The 14,385-nt window shown below is 33.1% G+C and overlaps 1 protein-coding gene across 1 annotated transcript in view; it reads left to right on the top strand.

Annotated features, from left to right (window-relative positions):
• DMXL2 (Dmx like 2) overlaps positions 1-14,385 on the top strand; it is a 136,332-nt gene that overhangs the window by 86,439 nt on the left and 35,508 nt on the right. The window contains 7 exon segments of the mRNA XM_036033486.1: positions 2,147-2,316; positions 4,929-5,026; positions 5,471-5,636; positions 6,927-7,191; positions 10,797-11,878; positions 12,290-12,481; positions 14,179-14,255. Coding sequence (XP_035889379.1) covers positions 2,147-2,316; positions 4,929-5,026; positions 5,471-5,636; positions 6,927-7,191; positions 10,797-11,878; positions 12,290-12,481; positions 14,179-14,255 — 2,050 coding nt within the window.

The raw sequence follows: 14,385 nt of genomic DNA, 5'->3' as shown, positions 1-14,385 counted from the left end.
TCTTGTGGTGGGGTTATTGAATTGAAGGGCTTGAAAATTCTTAACTCTTGATAAGTAGCACCACAGTCTGAAAGATTGTGCTAGTTTACTTACTAGGGTCCGTGCTTGATGATGCCAGATCTTAACCTGTTGCCAATACTTCATTACCATTTTAAACAATCTGTGCCACTTGGATAGATTTTAAAAAATGGTGTCTTGATGTTCTTTTAAATTGTAGTTTTAAATCATAATTAGCTGGTACTTAATGACAATTGTATGTTGCCTAGGGAGATTTAAAACACCTTAAATTTCTAAAGCTTTGGCAAATTCCATTTTACCCTGATACAGTTAAAAGATTGGAGATGAGAAGGGACTAGTATTGTAGGTAATGGTTCTGGGAACATTTTTCAGGGAAAAGGTAAGTGGCCAATATATAGATAGAAAAGCCAAGAAGAACAGAGATACACTGCAAAGAAAACTTGCCAATGGTAGGCAAATAAAAATGAGTGCCTCTTGGTGCCGCTGTTCTTCCTTTGTAATACCTTTTTTCACCTGGAATAGTAGGTTTCCAAATGCACTCACTGCTCTTAATCTTGCTCTCTGAGCTTAATTCCTTTGACGTGACTATGTGTATTTTCAGAAATTTAATCAGTCAAATTTCATTTAAGGGTTTAGGCTATAATATATTGCTATTATTCTTTTATAGTATGAAGCTATAGCAAAAGTATGCATTTGTATTGCTATATAATAGCAATTTCTAAAGCAGTGTGTCAGTTATTTAATAATTATCTCTTCAATCAGACAAAGATTTAAATAGTGAGAAATTAATCTGTCTTTTAGATTCTGAAAAACTACCAATTGATGTTATTAAAATTTGTCCATTTTTCCCCCTTAAATTTATAGTGGCAGTCAAGGTTTGATGCACTAGTTTTGTGATGATTTCAAAACAGGTGTATATAAATGTTAGCAATGGGAAATTTAAAAGACAAGATAATATTATTCAGAATGGTCATAATAGATTTTTCCTTCTATACTTTCTAAAAGAATTATTTGGAAGCAGTAATTATTAGAAAAGCTTTAAACTACATGTAAAATTTGTGTAGTAGTTGTTATGAAAAAATTATATGTGGTGATACAGATGGCCTTACTGAGAGGCCTGTGTTGTACAGTGACTGTCACTGACCCCCGACATTTCTTTGTTTACAAAATGGGTTCACATAGATGGCTACTTTGATGGACCTGTCTTCTTTCCTAGGCTTGCCAGGGTTTTCCCAGCATTCTCACTACCTATTACCACTCTCTGTGGTCCACTCCCCTAATGCGTCCTCTTCACCTGCTCTAAGTGGAGTAATAAAGTGTTTTTAGTAGTTAACTCTTGATAAACTCATTTGTACTTCCAAGTCTGATGGTGTCCCTAAACCCATTTTGTTGCTTCTAAATACAGCCTAAATACCCTGTCAGCCTTCTGTTCTACCAGGGCAAAAAAGAGTTTGTGTATCTCATCAGTATTAGACAGCTTTAAAGTACTTTAAATCAAGGCTAAATGCAGAAGAACATGCCCTCTTGACTGTTATTCCCTGGAAGTCGCATGAAGTTTTGAGCTTCCTCTAAAGTGATATTTAGTTCTTGTCCAGAGGGATGAATAGGGCAGTTTTGAGCATGCAGCACTAAAGGATATGGTCCATGGTGGCCTGGGTTGGGGGTAATAGGCAGAAAACTGTACTTGAACAACAGTTAAAAAAATAAATCATTCAAAACAACAACAACAAAAACCAAACAAACAAAAGGATATGGTCCACTAGCAAGTGGAAATCTGAAACACCCCACCCAAGCACATGGACAAAATACTTCGATTGACCAAAGCTTTCACTGTTGATAAGTTTGATGTGTGCACACAGGAATGGCTTGATATTCAAATACCTTTCTTTCCAATGTATAAGTTTTAGTGTTTCTGCTTTTGCAGGGGAACAAAAGCAAGTATGTTTGGGGAAAAGATAGAGATTTTGATTTTGTGTATCTTGTCACTTATCTGATATTTATAAGCTTATATGGTATAAAATCCTGAATGATGAAAGACTTCTTTTCTTCTTTGCTTTCTGCCTGAAAATTCTTTCCAGAGTGAATGAATACATGACTATGCAAAAAATTGTTTGTATTTCTAATTTAGGTGTGTCTACTTGTCATTTTGCCTGGGCTTTTCACTCTGAGGCTGAGGAAGAACTGATCAATAGGATTCCTGCAATTCAGAGAGGAGACCCTCAGTGGTCTGAGTTAAGAGCTATGGGAATAGGTTGGTGGGTCAGGAATATTAACACTCTTCGAAGATGCATTGAAAAGGTAACTTTACTGCATTGGATTTGAACTTAAAAAAAGTCTTGAAGGAGAAAAGATAGTATCTTCCAGAAAACTTGTACTGGGGAATTAGTTTGTATGTCTTGAATCTAGAAAATTTCTTAAAATGTTTTTGATATTCCAAACTTGACTTTTATAAAATGATGTACAGTATATCAGTTGTCTTTTGCTATATATATACTGAGGTTATAATATTTATGGAATAGCAGCATTTCCTGCTCTGTTGATAATGTGTTCTAAGTTAAGAAACTACAAAAATCTAAATTTAGAAAGTAAATTTAAATTCTTGTCAGTTACATATATTACATAGAAAAATCATTCTTTTTATATAAAGGATTTTCTGCATGGCTAGGTTAATAAACAGCAAACTTCCTGTGCATACTTGAAATAACATTCAATAAAAAGTTTTGATTTGTGTACACCTGAAGGATATATCTATGGCAGCAAATGAAACATGCTATACTTTTTTTTAAGATTGGTTTTTGGAATCAGTTTTCTGATAGATTCCCTTTAGGAAAAAATTGTTAAAAAATGTGTTAGTGGAATCTGAAAGTTCTTTCAGTTGCAGAAACTGTTACTGAGTACCTACTGTATGCTGGGTTTGGTGCTAGTTGCTTTTCATAAATTGTTTCATCTTCTCATCAGCCCCATCTCCATTTTTCACCTGATGGAACTAAGACTCCCAGAGGCTGGGTATCCAGCCCAAATTCTCATCTATTACAAATGTTAGATTTAGTCTGTGCCCTTTTTGCTCTGTCAGGGTTAGGAAAGTGGGTTACTTTGGGGAGTCCATTGAAATTCCCAAAGTACAGTCAATGATAACTATATTTTCAAAGTATGAATGTATTTCTCCCAAGAGGAATTTATTCCTCTATAATAGTAGTTCTCAAATTCTATGGCCTCTTCTTGTTCATTAGTGTCCTGTGATTTGAAGTGTGAGTATAAACGTGTCATTTTCCTACTACATGTAAGGCAGCCAGTAAGATATCCACATTTCTTCTCTCAAAATAGGCACAAATATCAGAAGGAATTTTTCTCACACCAACCAAGAAATGTAGTGCCTTGTGTATGGAGAAAGTTAATTGTTATAGTATATAAATAACACAGTATCTGCATGAAATTTTTTATGTCCCAAAGCAGTGGAAACAAAGAGGGTGTATTTTGTCTGAAATGTTTCAGATTTTGCCTACAAAGATCTCTTTAATTTCTTGTCAGTGAAGTGTTGTTATAATTAAATAATTTTGATATATACACATGATTTATTTCTACAAATAATTTATCTCTTAAAATTAAGTCAAAAGGATATGTATTTTTTTGCCTTGAGATTGATATTATAAATTCTTAGCAGAAAGTGAATAACAATTATTAAACATTGGAATACTAAGGAAAGTGATTGAAGGCAGAGAAAATACTAAAAAGAAGGAAGAGAAATAAAAGAGTATTGAGAAAAAAGCATGTTTGTGGTGCGTTTTTAGGTATCTTTCCCCTCTTTCCCAAGTCTCAGTAGTTCCTGTTTGACCCGTCAGTGTGAGCTAATAAAACATCCACTGTTTCTTAGTATCATGCTTCTCAACTAGTGATTCACACAGGTTGCCTCAGTATCTTTGAGAAATAAGACATGGTCTATTTGATATTATGTTCAAAACAATATAATTATATATGTTATATGTGTTATATATATGTTATATATGTTACTGACTTAATTTTTAGACTTACAATGAGTTGATTGGTTCTATATATAATCAGCAGCTTTGGTTATATGTCTCAAAGGAGGTTATCAGTTATAATACAGGAGAATTATAGGCTCATTAAGAGTTTTTCTCATGAAATTTCTAAAAACTAAAATTTGTAAGCCCTTCAAAATAATAGAACTTCAACCCACTGTATTTTAATTGCATGCCAGAGAGAATGAATTAGTCCTTCAGAATTGTCAAAATTTGATTGGAAAATACCAGAAATGTATGCTTTTATAAAAGTACATTTTAAAAAAACAACTAGAACTTTTATTTTTGTCTGTAATTTTGTAAATATGTGTGTGTATAATTGATATTTATTCACAGATGTTTGTATCAGTATTAGCTGAAAGCTTTAAATTGTGAAATCACAGACACCATAGAAGTTAACATTTTAACTTTCATAAAACATTAAGAAATGTAATATGTTTAATTTTCAAGAAAAAAGTCAGGTACTAAATATTTATTCTTCCCTCTTTATTGTTTCCTATGTTGGACAGTTTTGTTACTACCAGGGTTCTGATTCCTTTTCTATCCCTTACTGTGTGACCTTAGGCAATTCACTTAACCTCTCTGTGTCTCAGTTACCTCATATGAAATGGGGATAATAGTACCTCATGGATTGTGGTGATTCAATAAGATAAGTGAAAGGTGCTTATTTTTATTATTTTTATTATTACTGGCATGCAAACAGTTGTCTTTAGGAGCATGCATTGTAAGACACTAGAGAGTGCAGGATAGAGCCCAGTTTTCCCATCGCCATAGTTTCTGTGAGCCATAGAAATAGTAGGGAAGCATTACTTGTTTAAGTGGTTGTAATTGTTTAATCAAAAGGTTAATTTAATAGGATATTTTATTGTTTAGGTTGCCAAAGCTTCTTTTCAAAGGAACAGTGATGCATTGGATGCTGCATTATTCTACCTTGCAATGAAGAAGAAAGCAGTGGTGTGGGGTCTGTTTAGGTAAGTTGCCTCAATATTCAACATGATTTAATTGAATGAAGATTGTGCTGTGAATTAGAAACCTAATACTTTTGAAAGCATTTAAATGTATAAACTCAATCAAATCAACTTACTTTTTTGGGCTTTGCTTCCTTTATCTGCAAAAAATGGACACAGTATTCTTTCAGTTTACCTAAAGAGTGGGATGTTGTTTTCAAAAAAAAAGTTGATAAAAGTACTTTGGAAAGTAAAAAATGCTTTGCTTCCTATTTATGTGTAGATAAGGTAACAGGTTTTCCTTATTAGAAGCGAAGAAAAAGCTTGATAATAATAAGCACCTAAAGTTATTGTTCTTTTGTTAGATGGGTGTTTGAGGTTTTTATCTTTCATTTTCACACATTCTATGAAGGATTCAAAATATTTAAAATTTGATTTAACCACTGATGTTTCTGATCTGGTTCCCAGGTCACAGCATGATGAAAAGATGACAACGTTTTTCAGCCATAATTTTAATGAAGATAGATGGCGTAAAGCCGCTTTAAAAAATGCTTTCTCTTTACTTGGAAAACAACGCTTTGAACAATCTGCTGCCTTTTTCTTGTTAGCTGGTTCACTGAAAGATGCCATAGAGGTATAAATAAAATATGCTATGTGATACTTGTAAGAGATTGAAAACCTGAAAGGGTTGTGGAGGAGATTGTAATTTTTTGTGATACGTTTGTAAGGACAGAGAATAACTATGGAAGCCACTGAACTTCAGTAGTGGCACTGTGAAAAATGAAATTATAAATAAATTCAAGTGAGAAGCATGAGAAAAATTTGATAGAGGGGCTATTTCATTTTAAGTTAAATATATGCCTATTAAGTATAAATATATGAAACAATGGCAAAATGGGTTATGAATATCTTCTTCCTGGCCATCTTGTGATTCTGAACTATTTAAAGTAAATATAGGTTGCAACCTCCTTATTTGGAGTAGAAAGGCAAATACTTTACGTTCTTTATCCTCTAAATGTAATCCATACATACGGAACTGAAATTGAAATTTGTACTGTTTTGTAATGTAGTTCTAGATATTGGAAAATAAGTGTAAACAGGTAAAACTTTGCATTTTTTTATATAGAATCTGTCATCTGGTTAAGAGCCTAATTACAGATGTTTCTCTTTATTTATGCTGTCTTCCTGTTAGAGTACTTACTGTCATTGTGAATAATCCAAATGGGTGAAGGAAAAATAGAACCGTAAATAATGCATGATAGAAGAAATAGGAAGTAACCAACAAAGTGAAAGTATTTAATATTTAATGTTAGCCATATTTATAGAATTATCTCAGGTGTATGGACTTTTTAAAACCACACAAATGTTTTTAATTTTAAAATGGGAAGTTTAGCGTACTTGGGCAAAGAAGAGATATGTTGATTGACTGAGAGATGCTCATATTACCTAAATGACCTGAAAATCTCAAGATATGTAGTTACATTAGAATATAAACTTAGAGGGAGTAAAATGGAATATGTGGCTTCATTTTATACGTTATTTGCTATATAAGTAGAAGTTTATTTAAAATAGTGATAATTATGTTTATATGGGAATACATGTGAAATTAAGAGGAACTGATGTCATAATAGGCATTCAATTTAAAAATGAATGGTACTCATTTAAACTGAGCCAAGTCTAAGATGATATTGATATATGTTCTTTAATGCTTATTTTAGAAATAATTTTTCTAGGCTAGAAGCTAAGTTCAGATTTCTTACTCTTCTTCCTGTTCCTTTAGTCTCCTTTCAGGCAGTCATTTAACTACCCCTCAACCTCTGCAACCCCTCCTTACACTGTTCAGTACAAATGGTAGGTAATCTCAGGATATTGGTGGGATATTTTATGTCTCTAGATAATTATTTCTTAATATTAAAATTTATAGGTATGTCTTGAAAAAATGGAAGATATTCAGCTAGCCATGGTTATTGCCCGTTTATATGAATCTGAATTTGAGACTTCATCAACTTATATATCCATCCTAAATCAGAAGGTTTTGGGCTGCCAAAAGAATGGCTCAGGATTTGATTGCGAAAGATTACACCCTGATCCTTTCCTGCGTAGTCTTGCCTATTGGGTGATGAAAGATTACACCCGAGCCTTGGACACATTATTGGAACAAACACCAAAGGAGGATGATCATCATCAAGGTAGGCTATTTTGTAAGTTTTTCTTTTATTGTTTTCAATGTATTCATTTCCTTTTCCTTTTATTTTTTAAAAGATTTTATTTATTTTTAAAGAGGGGAAGGGAGGAAGAAAGGGAGAGAAACATTAGTGTGTGGTTGCTTCTCACATGCCCCCTACTGGGGACCTGGCCCACAGCCCAGGCATGTGCACTGACTGGGAATCGAACTGGTGACCTTTGGTTTGCAGGCCAGCACTCAGTCCACTGAGCCACATCAGCCAGGGCTCTTTTTCTCTTTTAAAAGAAGATAGTTTCTGAGCCAAAGTTCACTTAGATCAAAAAAAAAATCATCACTAGATTTTACTTTACAACTAGAAATTATCAAAATGTTGTGTATGGCTAAAGGATTACTCATTTATGGTTTATAACTGAATATATAATTTTGTTTCCATAGTTTGAATGGTACTATGAGGACTTCACACACATTTTTACTCTTACAGATAGATCAAAGTTTATAAAATAGGATTTTTATGCTATTCTAATTTCATATCTGTTGAACCGAGGCATTATACAGCTCTTTTCATTTAATTATATAACCAGCTTTTCTTGTCTTTATAGAAGAGATTTTGGCTATTACACACATTGGTTTAGTGCATGGGCCTAGAAAAACTTTATTCTTAGGTGCTAAACTTTCTTTATTCTTCTTTATCCTGAATAATTTAGATTTTTTAAGCATCTGGAGGATATTGTCAGATTGTTGGCAATACATTAATTTAGATAATGGAAACTTCTAAGTACTTATCAATAGAATAGTTAAATAAATTATAATATATCCAGAGAATAGAAACAATACCATTAAAAATGAGGTAAATGGATGTGTTAATATGTGCTGTATTATTAAGTGAAAAAAGCAAGATGCCGAGCATTTTACATACATGTGTCACACACACACAACATGAACGGGCACTCCCAGTGTGTGGCCTCCCTCTCCTTTTCTTGTTTCTTGGAACAAATCAGAAGAAACTAAATATTGGTCACTGTTTAACTTTTGAGAATAGGAGTAGAGAGAGTTAAGCTTTTACTTTTTATTTTGTACTTTGTGTAGTTATAATTTTCTAGCCTTATGTTTTTATTACTTATATTTAAATGTTAAAAGAGCTAACATGGAAGAGATTAGGACCCAATTTTTACTTTCTTCTTTATGAAGAAGAAATATAATATTTTAATATTTAAAGGAAAAACATTTAGAAGAAAAATAAATATCTGAGGTACACAGGTAATTTTTAAAGAAGGAAGGCTCAGCTTATTTCTTAATGTTTTCCAGGTTAATTTAAAAACATGTATTCTGGAATATTTCAAATATGTATAAAAGAATGAATAATATAATGAAAATCTGTGACTTAATCCTCTAGCTTCAGTAGTTACTGACATAACCATATTTACTCTATCCTTTCCACCCCTTCCCATTCTCAACATAGATTCATTTTAAAGCAGATTCCGACATATCATTTCATCTGTAAATATTTCAACATATGCCTCTCTAAAAAAGTGACTCTTAAAAAACATAACATATACTATTATAAAGAAATTCTGTTAGTAGTCATTAAACACAGTGTTCGGATTTCCCTGGTTGTCTCATAAGATGTTATACAGTTGATTTGTTTGAATGAAGATACAAAACGAGGCCTATATATTGTGATTGGCTATATCTAGTTTAATTTGTAGTTTTTTTCCTCCTTTCTCCCTCCCCCCGCCCTTGCGATTAATTTGTTTAAGAAGTCAGGTTGTTAATCCTGTAGTTTCTTGTATTTTGGGTTTTGCTGATTGTGTCCCTGTTGTGTCATTTAACATGTTTCTTTTTCCTGTGTTCTATTTCCTAGAAATTAGCAGGTAAGATTCTAGAAGCTTTTACCAGATTTTTGGGCAGAAATATTTCTTAGGTGGCATTCATCCCCCTTAGGGGGACTTGTAATATCCATTTGTTTTACTTTTTGTGGTGTTAACAGCCATCAATGATCATTGCCTAGGTTTTTTATTTCATCAGTGGTTGTAAAATGATGTTCTAATTATGTCATTTTATCCTCTCTTTTGAGTTGGAATACTTCTTTAGAGTACTGTCTCTCTTAGCAACTGTTTGATTACACTGATGTCTAGTAGTATATATTGTGGAGGGGATATTTTTATCAGTTTTCAAAATAGTAGTTTTGTTCCCTAGCATCCTATGAAACTGACCACTTAGGTTTTATATTTTTAAGGTTATTTTGAACTCACAGATTTAGATAGAAGTGTGTTTTAATCCACTGCAGGTTGTTGTTATTGATGCTCAGATTATCCCATCCATAACCAACATGAGCTTCTTCACGTTTTTGTATGCTTTTGACATTATTCCTTGATAGTTTCTCTGCTTTCTAGTTTGGCAAGATGTTTCAGGCTCATTTTGTACATTTCCTGCCCTAGACCTGGAAATGGCCATTCCTCCAAAGAATCCTGGGTCCTTTGATATACAGAATAATTAAATTTTAGAGACCACAGCCTGGACATAGGAAATAATTAAATTTTAGAGACCGCTATTGGTTTTTTTTTATCATTTCTAGGCCATTTCGATGCATAGAGCTGAGAAATATGTTTCCCGGAGAGTTCATGAGTTCACACTGAAATTTCACATTGAAATACAGATTACAGTGTTCTTTTTCCTTAGATTTAAAATTTGTGTCTTATCACAAAAAGCTTGATTTCTCATCACATTAACATAATTATCTGTTCCTTAATATGCATATAGTAGTTTCAGAATGCAAATATTTTTCATAACAGTGTTACTGAGAACAGTTAAAGTTTTTTTCTTTTTTTGCAGTTTTTGTTTCTATGACATATCCCACTAAGGATGTGTAGTTAAATTACTTATTTTAAGGTCACTTTATATTTCCTCTCTGTGGTTAATATTACCCAGTTGGTACACAAAATTATTTCTTTAATTTTGCTTTTGCATGAATTTTTTAAAAAATTGATTGCTGGGAAGAGGGGTGTAAAGGGATTAAATGGCAATGAAAAAATATAATAAAGATTAAATTTTTAAAAAAGGTATTGTTACAAGGAAAAAATCTGGAGGAATATACACTGAAATAATAACAGATGTTTTGAGGATTAAAAAAGTTATTTAAAATATCAACATAATTTAAAAATAAAATATATGAGACCAAAGTATTTTCAAAGAAATTTGGCTTCTTTCCTGACCTCTCTGCTTCATTCCCCATTCCGTTTTTAGGGAACCCATTAAAAAACTTTTTGTATGCTTTTCTTCCATTCAAAAAATACAAGTTTGTGTGCATGTATTTGTGTTTGTATGTTCTCTCCACTTTCTCAGATACAAGGTAGTTTACAATGTGACATTTTTTGTAACTTATTTTACTTAATACATCCTGGACATCACTCCATAGCAGCACATAGGGAATTTTTTTTTGGTTCAGCTGTGTAGTTTTACTGATTATGTAGATGCACCATATTTTAATAACTTATCCTAGGTTCATATTTAAGTATCCTTCATTTTGAGAAAATGCTGACATTTTATTCTTTTAAATATAAACACACATTAACACAGTACCTTGTGATTCTGTCTACTTGGTTTCTATAGTTATCATCAAATCTTGTAACCCAGTGGTGTTTAGTTTCTACAACTACCTTCGAACTCATCCTTTGCTTATTCGAAGAAACCTTGCCTCCCCTGAAGGAACTTTGGCAACCTTAGGTCTCAAAACTGAAAAAAACTTTGTTGATAAAATTAACCTCATAGAAAGAAAATTATTTTTTACCACTGCAAATGCTCATTTTAAAGTTGGATGTCCTGTTTTAGCCTTGGAGGTACTCTCCAAAATTCCCAAAGTTACCAAATCATCTGCTTTATCTGCAAGAAAAGATCAACCTGAATTTATTTCTAAAAAGATGGGTGATGTACATTCAGAATCAAAAACTCTGAGTGATGACAGAGGAAGTTCTGGCATCGATTTGTCAAATGTAAGTTCATTACAGTTTGATTGGAGTCAGCCAGTAGTAAAAGTTGATGAGGAACCTCTTAGTCTGGATTGGGACGAAGATCATGACAGTGCCTTAGAAGAAGAGGAAGAAGATACAGATGGTTTAGTAATGAAAAGTACAGGTGCCAAGGATAAAGACAGACAAGAAGATCAGAAAACATCAGACCATAGTATGTTATTGACTCCTCAGGAAGACAGTTGTCTTGACGGTAACACTGAAGTTGATGTGATTGCTGAACAACTAAAATTCAGAGCTTGTTTAAAGATCCTTATGACTGAACTGAGAACGTTGGCTACAGGTTATGAAGTAGATGGAGGAAAACTCAGATTTCAACTTTATAACTGGCTTGAAAAGGAAATTGCTGCCTTGCATGAGATATGTAATCATGAAACAGTTATTAAAGAGTATGTCAGTAGAACTTATCCTAAGGTAGAGAGTGATCTTCTGGATCAGGAAGAAATGGTGGACAAACCAGATATTGATTCCTATGAGCGCCACCAAATAGAAAGACGAAGGTTGCAGGCTAAACGGGAGCATGCAGAAAGACGGAAGATGTGGTTGCAGAAAAACCAAGATCTCCTGAGAGTGTTTCTTAGTTACTGTAGCCTTCATGGGGCCCAAGGTGGTGGTCTGGCCTCAGTAAGGATGGAACTCAAATTTTTATTACAAGAATCACAGCAGGTATGAACTTCAGTTTTGTTTACAGTCTTGGTTATTTTGACAATTTCAGTAGCTCTTCCAGTTACAGCTATAAAGCTCCTTTTTTACTAGTTAATCTAAATACGTTCAACTATTTATAGGTGGCAGATATATATAATCTGCATGGGTCTTTTTTAGACTTAAGTTTTGGGAATTAGGAATAGGCTTCAAAGACTGAGACTACATCTATGCCATACTCATCTTTATCTTCTGTATTTAGCATAGTACCCAGTACCTTGTGGGTGATCGATAAAGCTTTGTAGACTGGGGGAGTAAGTACAGGAATCTACTTGTTACATTCAGATATTAATCAGTATTTTTATCAGATAACTATTAATTGTTTTTTTCTCCTTCATTTTAACTACTTTGAAAAAAATAATCTCTTACCTACAGGAAACTACAGTGAAACAGCTCCAGTCTCCATTACCATTACCTACTACCCTACCTCTGCTTTCAGCAAGTATTGCATCGACAAAAACAGTCATAGCTAATCCTGTATTATACTTAAATAATCACATCCATGATATACTTTATACTATTGCTCAGATGAAAACACCGCCTCACCCCAGTATTGGAGATGTGAAGGTAATATAAATTTTATGATCATTTGATACTGTACATGCTGAGAAGGTAAATATGTTATACTTGTCTTCCAGTCTGAACTTAGAGGAAATGTTTCAAAGTGCTCTTATGTGCTACTTGTTCACTCCTGATCAATTCAAGACTATTTGTCCAAAGAATGTAATTTAAAATTAAGTGTTCTTACTTCTAGAAAAGTTGTCTTCCTTTAAGATAGGCAAATACTCTTTTGATAATAATATTAATTTTCTAGATAACATTCTTGTCACTTATTCCTTTAGACCCTCCATTCCCCTTAGGTGAACCATTAAGTTAGAAATTTATGACTGTTTGCTTTTATGCTAGCATACTGTTAAATACAAGTACAAAGGGCTGTCTTTGAGATAACCATGGTTGATCAGAAGTAGTCCCAGAAAAAGTATCCTTGAACTATTTCCCTGACGATTGTGTTTATTGTGCAGCAGTTGGGGGCAATCAGAATTTTGGCAGCGTAATTCCTCAAAATTAAACCTATACTCTGTTTTGAAAGCTTACAAATAGGTAGAGTCTAATAACCCTAGAGAGCTTGGCAGGATCTGAGCGTTGATCTGACTTTTACTGCGCTAGCCTAAGTGTATTTGTAAAGTGCTTTTTCCAGTTCTAGTGGCCAATGTCATTTCATGTCCCCAACATTTTTTTTAATTTTTATTTTTTGAAAGTTGTGTTCAGTCTCTGGTTGTACATTCTTCTGAAGGCCCCAAGATTTTTACTAGTCATGTCAACCTATTAGAGATTTCTAATCCATAGCATAAATGAATCCATTTCAGTATTTTAGCAGAGATTACTAAATTATTTCCTAGGTTAATACAGACATACAGAAATGCATTAATGGCCCTGGCTGGCGTAGCTCAGTGGATTGAGCGCGGGCTGAGAACCAAAGTGTCGCAGGTTCGATTCCCAGTCAGGGTACCTGCCTGGGTCGCAGGCCATGACCCCCAGCAACCGTGCATTGATGTTTCTCTCTCTCTTTTTCTCCCTCCTTTCTCTCTCTAAAAATAAATAAATAAAATATTAAAAAAAGAAATGCATTAATGCATATAATTGTAAGTAAGCATTTCCAATTTTTAGAAATTTGGATAAGGCTTACAAAGAGTATGAAACTTTTTCTGAAGTCCCTTCAGATTTTAAGATTTTTATGAGTCTGAAGATGTTGATTCAGTATGGCATTTTAGGATGTGGTTTTTATATTATGTTAATAATTTTTAAAGTTTGTAAATTAAAAATTATAAGACTATGCACTACTTATAACTGCTAAGTAAATTATTTACTTCTGGAAAGTCAGCCATTTCAGAGAGTGATTGGTATATTTTGTAAACATTTAATTCATTCTTATTGATAAGATCAAGTCTTTATTTTCATCAAGGGGAATTTCACAAAGGAAGTTTAAAAGCTTTGAAAAGTGTACTTATTTTGTTCTGTTATATTTTTTGCATATTGCATTTTAAGGTATTTGCTAGCAAGCTGAGTTAACTAGCTTTGTTGTGGGCATGCATAGAAGTTGGATGAGTCTTATTTTTGAAGTTTTCAAGTACCGTTAGTAGTCTCATATAGGAAAATCTAGTCTTGCAATATTGCTAGTTTCCTGAGTATTTTCTGATTTTTAAGATATTACTATTGTGTAGAAATGTTAGTACAGAATGTAATTGTGGCTGTTTTGGTTTTAGGTGCACACACTTCATTCATTAGCAGCATCACTTTCTGCATCAATTTACCAAGCATTATGTGACAGTCATAGCTACAGGTAAAAAAAAAATCACCCCTAATAGTATGAATACAGCATAAATATTCAGCTATTCCAGAGTTATATTAAGGTTCTACTTCCTAAGGACTGAAAAATCTTTAAATATCACTGGCATGTTTAATTTAATAAA

Source organism: Phyllostomus discolor, chromosome 1, assembly GCF_004126475.2.
Source record: "Phyllostomus discolor isolate MPI-MPIP mPhyDis1 chromosome 1, mPhyDis1.pri.v3, whole genome shotgun sequence".
In the NCBI taxonomy this organism is placed as follows: Eukaryota; Metazoa; Chordata; class Mammalia; order Chiroptera; family Phyllostomidae; genus Phyllostomus; species Phyllostomus discolor.
The sequence above is the reverse complement of the archived record's forward strand: the minus strand, read 5'-3'. Positions and strand labels throughout refer to the sequence as shown.